Source organism: Tarenaya hassleriana, unplaced genomic scaffold, assembly GCF_000463585.1.
Source record: "Tarenaya hassleriana unplaced genomic scaffold, ASM46358v1 Cleome9, whole genome shotgun sequence".
Classification (NCBI taxonomy): domain Eukaryota; kingdom Viridiplantae; phylum Streptophyta; class Magnoliopsida; order Brassicales; family Cleomaceae; genus Tarenaya; species Tarenaya hassleriana.
The window spans coordinates 3,572,802-3,580,162 of NW_010971389.1; the positions used below are offsets into that span (position 1 = coordinate 3,572,802).

The 7,361-nt window shown below is 36.5% G+C and overlaps 1 protein-coding gene across 1 annotated transcript; it reads left to right on the forward strand.

Annotated features, from left to right (window-relative positions):
- Positions 1-4,349: 4,349 nt before the first annotated feature.
- LOC104804549 (GATA transcription factor 7) lies at positions 4,350-5,425 on the forward strand. Its single transcript, XM_010528860.2, has 2 exons — positions 4,350-4,672; positions 4,775-5,425. The coding sequence occupies exons 1-2, from the start codon at positions 4,475-4,477 to the stop codon at positions 5,423-5,425; spliced, it is 849 nt and encodes a 282-aa protein (XP_010527162.1). The 5' UTR covers positions 4,350-4,474.
- Positions 5,426-7,361: the final 1,936 nt, after the last annotated feature.

Genomic DNA, 7,361 nt, shown 5'->3' on the forward strand with positions numbered 1-7,361 from the left:
AAGACCAAAGGATTCAAAGAACACAAAGCTCGTGGTTCTTGTAAATCTAATCAGCCTGTTACGTGCCCTATGGTTAGAGATTGTCCATATATAGTAACACGATTAAATGCGGATGCATGGTTACTTTGGTTACCGTGTTGGAAAAAATTAATGGAAATTAATATATCCTTCTCTAAGCCTTATTAAAACAATTGAAATTATTTGTGGTGAAAGGATTAAAAAGAATACAAAATTTTAAGACGGCTATAGATTTTTAAAAATCATTTTGTTTTTACACTAAAATTTACACCACAGATTCATAGAATGTACCATTATTCCAAAATATTCAACAACTTTCATGTAAGTAATTTCAGATTTTTTGTTCAATGTGAAACTTTATTAAGATAAAAGGAAAGATTTATATGTACAAGATTGAACAGAAAACAAATTAATCTGTTAACGAATTTCAGACTTTTTTTCATGCTTTTGTCTCTCACTAAATTTTCAGTATCATATGTGTATTCTGAATGTTAAACGTTCAACGGAAATGACTAAAAATAAAGATGAAGGGCCAAGCCAGTTAGGTCAGAGATAAGAACCTGAGTTTATCAAAGGTTTGGCTGCTTGGGAATGTGCCTTGGCTCGCAAGTTACTGCTCGCTCTTTGACACGCAGGCGAAGAACACCTCGTTTGAATCTCAGTTCAAGATCTCATAACCACCGAGAGAGAGAGGGAGAGAAAGTTAATGGAGGGAGTAAATAATGAGTGATGGCATGCAGCAGAGGCAAGGAATGGTGCGTGTAACAAAAAAAAAAGCTGTCCGAGAAGGCAAAAGATTCTAGGGTTTTGGATTAACAAGTAATAGGGTGGGGATGAAATCGGCCAGTGATGCAGTAACCTATATGTGATGTGCCCATCTTTCTGCTTTTTCTTCTTTTATTTTCCTTTGGACACACACATACACCTTTGCTTACAGTGCTCACATGTAGTGTATATGTGTATGTATGAGTTTACATACGTATGTGCTTGAGTGGTCCTACAACTATATTGCTGATCAAAGTCTTGACTTTTCACTTCCAAGAATCAAGTTGCGTTCTCTGATTCATTTGATGTATGTGCCATTTTTCTATCCAAAGACTTAATTATTCACATATACTATATATATATATAAAAAAAGCCACATAAAAGTTCTAAATGAAGCTTAAAAACCCGAGCTTATATATAAAAGCTCTAAATGAAGCTTATTCACATGTAGTGTATATTTTTCTTTGAAAAAATGAGTTTTATACCGAAACCGAACTGAACCGAAGTTTATGTAAAAACCGAATGGTTATAGTTTTTCTATAACCGAAATAACCGAACCCGAATATAACCGAACCGAACCCAAACCGAAATCCGAAATGGCCACCCCTACTTCTTACTACGCGAGAACTTAAAAGAAACCTTTGATCAATCATACAGAAATCAGAGTGGATGGCGAGTACTCAGAGGATGATTCGGCACTCTCGGCATTATATATAAACTATCAGAAATGCCCAAACTAAATAGAACCGATATTGAAAAATCAAACCGGTATAATAACCGGTCACATACTCTAAAGAGGGTTCATACCTTTTCTGTGTCAAAAAGAGCTGAAAGCAGTAGTAACCAAATCATGAAACAGAACATCGCAGATGTTTTCCTCGTTGTCTTTGATCTGTGTTTTTCTCCACGAACGTATCCTGAAGCTCTGCTCCACATTTCCATGGCGTTTCTCCCTCTTTCTCCCTCTCTCCCTCTCTCCCTCTCTCTGAAGCTTCTGTTAAAGCCCTTCTGCCGTGACATTGTGATCGTGTAAGATAATGTGTACCCAACGGGGTATAATTGGCGGTCCATTCCCTTTTTTTTTTGTTTTGCTCTTGAATCGTGGTAAATTAGTACCGCTCGTTTTTTTTGCTCTAAAAATCGAATGATATTTTATTTAAATATACAAATTCTAATTTTCAATAGTTACTCTTTTATATCCAAAGAAAAGATGTGCTAATTGATATGTTATTACTTAAAAAGTCCAATAGAGTTCATGAAAAGGGTATTTTTGGATTTTCGAAACGAAGTGATTATTTGAGTTTGATATAAAACAAATTTAGAGTTTATTTTACTGAATTTATTGAAAGTAAATTGTATATACTTCTTTTTTTTCTTTTTCTTTTTTTGTACCCATCAAAATTAAGTAGGCGCCTAAACTCTTATCGGTCTTTATTTTGCAATAACTTTTTGGGTACCATATTATTATTGCGTTAATAAATTTTGAGGGCTTTAATATATTGGTCCGTCAAATAAATTAAATGTAACCATGAGAATCACGCGACCCGGTTTACTTGGACCCGACCCGTTTTCGGGCCCATTATTCATTATGGCTCATTGGCCCAATAAATACTGGACAGTCTCTTCCTCCTCAAACGACGTCATTTACTTCTTTACGTACGGCGAAAAGGAATTACGAGCTTTGATTGAGTAAATAAATAAATGTCATTGAAAATTCTAGGGATTGCAATTATTTATCTTAAAAATATTCTCTGTTTCACTAAAAATTATTTTTTTATAAAAATTTCTTATAAAACCATTTTTCTAACATTATTTATAATATATTTATATTCCTGTATCTGTTAACCTTTATTATGTAATATGGTGTAGTTTTTATTTTTAGACGAAAACATATATATATATATATATAATATAAGAAATATTAAATATTATAAAAATATTTTTAACCAAGTTTATAATATTTTTAGATATATGTCCATGACATGATAAAATAAAAGGTTCGAATGGTTTATTATTCAACGAACCATGTATAAAGAGGTTTTGGAAATTGGAGATTTATATCGCATGCTCTCTCTCTCTCTCTCTAGTCACGTGAATTCCAGATTCTTGGATTCTTGAATTATGTATGATACGGTGTACGTTGGTCCCTCGTTTTAATTTCTTCTCTTATTGAGATTCCACCGACGGTCGGTGGGCCCATGTCGTCGGCCAGACGCTTTTTCCATGTCTTAAATTATTGTTTTCATGTCCTCCTCTCGTTAATTCCCGCCCAAACGTATCAAGATTTCCATGTTCTGTTTTTTTTTTAATCCCGACAAAAAAATATTTTTTATCTTCTTTTCCCCGAAAAAGCATTAATAAAAGTTGTATCTTTCATAACAAAATTATAATATATATATATATATATATATATATATATATATCCGTTTTACTCTCGGATCGTTTTAATACAATAAATGGGTCCGAATCAGTACTTTTGGAATCATATGTCCCAATAATACCAATTTAAGTTTTAAGTATCTAAATTAATTTATATAAGTTAATAAAAATTAATATTGATTATATATATATATATATATATATATATATATATATATCTGATAACACTAAATTAATAAAATTTGTTCTTTATTATCTTATTAATGTTATAGAAGAATTTTTTATTTTCCTCATTATTAAATGAATTTTACAATTAATATAAGAATCAGTTTAAAATTTTGTTATTAAAATATATCAATTTGTTTTATAAAAATATCATATAAATACATGATTTTTTTTTGTCAACTTCCAAATTAATAAACAAACTTTAAAATTTTCATAAAAACATACAAACTTTCCTCTTCGAGTTTAAATCATAAACTTTATAACAAATCTTAAAAAACTATCCGACATTTGATATTTTCAATCTCTGAACAAATTATTCATAAACGTATTTTAATGTATAAAAAATTTCATAGTTGAAATATGAATTTCAATATCATGATATCAAATTGTCAAAAATATATTCATTTTGATCTGTCTTATATATGCTATATATATATATATATATTATTACACATATATCTATATGATGATATACATGTATATATATATTATTACACATATATCTATGTGAACATCTCTCTCCAAATGAGTATTCGAATTCGGATTAAAAAAGTATTTGCATTTTTTTTTATAAGTTAGACTCATCCAATCTTAGATAATATGTATGTATACTTACAATAGTATTCTATTATAGTGTCCGGACTTTTCTTTAGACATTTCGAATCTACCGCGCGGGTAGGGTGCTGATTTGGCTAGGCATTGTACTAACGCCATTTTCAAAATACAAAAAAAAAATATAAACCCTAAAGCAATAATATTGGATATACACTTGAATGGGAAAAAATCAGAGGAGAATATAAGAACATCGTTTTAGCAAAAATGTAAAAGGGTGACGTGGCAAACACGTGGTTGGTTCGTTCGTATGAGCCAATGCGCCAACCACAGTCCCACTACACCACCACTCTTATCATCCATCTCCCACCCTCTCTCTCTCTCTCTCTCTCTCTCTCTCTCTCTCTATTAGGTAATGAATTTGAAATATTTATTTTGGTGTTGGGACGTGAACTAACTTTTGAAATATTGGATTCCAGTCTCTTTATCAACAATCGTTGTAATGGGTTTTGTTCTTTAATTGAATGATTAGGAAATGGAGTGCGTAGAAGCATTTCTGAATGATTTTGCGGTCGACGACCTCCTTGACTTCTGTATGGCCGACGGTTTCGAACGGGAAGAAGGTCGGAGAGATGAAGACGAACGAGAACCGGAGAAAGATTGCAACTTTTCCGACCAAAGTGTCTGTCTTGAAGATCTTTTGTCCTTCCCCGGCTCTGAGCTCGGACTTCCGGTGAATTCTTTTTCCCCTGCGAATTTAATCTTCTCTTTTTCTTTTCTTCTGATTCATAGTTTGTTAACGTTCTTATTACTGACGATTTTTTTTTCCACGAAGGTGGGGGATTTGGCGGAGCTTGAGTGGCTGTCCAATTTCGTCGAGGATTCTTTCTCGGAGTCATATCACTCCGGCGACTTTCCGGTGAAATCCACCACCGGAGACGATGCTCCGACTGCGGCCATGGAGGCGGTTGAGCCACGGTTTACCAGAAACCCAGTTCCCGTCAAACCCAGGACAAAACGCCGACGCACCAGCCGCCGTGTCTGGACTCTGTCGCCGCCGTCCTCCGCCACAGGCCCATCATATTCCTCGTCGGAAGCGCCGAATAAGGCGGCGCCCAAGAAGGGAAACAAGAGAGGCCGACGGAAGGCGGAGGCGGTGTCCTCCTCCGGCGGCGGCGGCGGCGGCAAAGAACACAAAGCTCGTGGGTCTTGTAAATCTAATCAGCCGTGCAGCCACTGCGGCGTACAGAAAACGCCGCAGTGGAGGATGGGGCCACTGGGGACGAAGACACTATGCAACGCGTGCGGGGTTCGGTTCAAGTCGGGTCGGCTCTTACCCGAATACCGACCCGCTTCAAGCCCCACTTTCTCCACCATCCTCCACTCCAACTCCCACCGCAAAGTGCTTGAGCTCCGCCTCAACAAGGCCGCGCCCCCGGGTCGGGTCGGGTCAAACCCGGTCATGTGCCCGAATCCGGTTCGGTGATGGATCCAGTTAGGCAAGCTTACTCATTACATGTATAATTTTTTTTTCGTTTCTCTTTCTTTTCATTCTATTTTCCACCAAAGAATCCGGGGGATTTAGGTTGGATGTAATGATATTTTATTTCCATGACGTATACATTTTACTCCCTAAATATCGCGATTCTTAAATTTTAGAGTTATAGATTTATTTTAAATACAATAGTTAGGGGTATATATTTCATTTGAAAATTTTAATATTGTTCGATCCCATAAATAAGGTATTCAAAGATTATATTTCTAATTTTAAATTAAATAGTTTGATCGAAAAATCCTAGATGACAAAATTTAAATAAGAAACATTAAAAAACACTTACAATATCAATTATCCCATCTTGATTTTACGCCCAATAATAGATTAGGGGAATGGGGCACGTGATTGATAATTGCCACCGGACACCAACCACTTCTCAACCCCTCTTACGTTACGGGTTCGGACACATTTGCATTTGTATTTGTCCATTTCCCCGCACTCAAACATCTCCCTTCAATGGCGTTTTTCTATATATACGCAAAATCCATAAAGGCTGCTCCCAAAAATTCTCCTCTGATTGGGTCTGGGGTTTTGTTATTGTGCGGCTGCACGTATCAATGCAATGCAGTCTACTTCCCAAAAAAAAAAAGTTGAGATGACGTGTCCATGACAAGTGTCTTGTACCGCCACTAATAAATGTTATTTTCCCCATTATTGCCTTTATTTAATTGTATAGTATTTCGAAAGACCGTCATACGTTACGATCCATTTCTGATTAGGTTTATTTTAATACTGCTACATGTAAAAAGAGCATTAATCCATTCGAATTTGGTGTTTATTTGGAAATATTTTAAGATATCCAAACATGTTTTGGGTATTAAATAAATCTAAAAGATTATAATTTTTAAATTAATATAAATATATTTTTGTACAAATGGGTGAACAACCAACCATAAAGACCAATTCGACCATAGAATCACAAAACTCGAGTATGAGCTAGAGATAAAGGAGATGTTGATTTTACACCCAAAAAGGAAGAAGATAAAATATAATGTTGATTACAAAATTGAATCAACCAACAAGGCCTATTCAATCACGTAGTGTGTGCGTCCATGGATTGAAAATTAAATATTTATGTGTATGATATCCGCCCATGGGCCCATCGACTGTCTATATAGTCCATAATAAGTATTGGGCCGGGCTTTGTCTAATTTCTTTATGATCTAATCAAGAATGTTGTTTATTACCCGACGGCGGTGGGTTGGATGATTAAGAAAAATGGAAATTACTATTATTTAATATGACCGAGAAAAACCAACAATTCAAAAATAAAATAAAAAAGAGGCAAAAGTCATGTGAAGATCGGGTAAAAGTGCATGGCACATGCATGCATACAGTAGAGATCATATACGCTATAGGGATTAATTTTGACCGGATGTTGACTTTTTATGTCCGTTCGGACAACCGGGAAACCAACAGCGACCAGCGTTACCGGAACCGCCACTTCCGTCGCCACTCCCATTCGCTGTGGTTGTGTGGAGGAGGAGCAATTTTCCGGCAACTCTAGGGTTCGAGTTCTGGGTGTTTTCGCTAGGAGCATTCCTTGTATACCCTCCTCCGCCGCCACCGCCACCACCATTGTTGCTCCTGCTCTTCTTTTTGTGGGGTTGACTTTTTCCTCCGCCGCCACCCTGACCTCTTCCTCCACCCTGATCTTTTCCTCCACCGCCGCCACCTTGACCCTTTCCTCCACAACCATCACTCCCACCACCTCCTTGGCATGCTCCTCCTCTTCCTCCGCCGCCACCATTGCCGCCTCCCTGGCCTCTTCCGCCACCACGTCCACCTTGACCCTTTCCTCCACAACCATCACTACTCCCACCACCTCCTTGGCATGCTCCTCCTCTTCCTCCGCCTTCGAGCACTG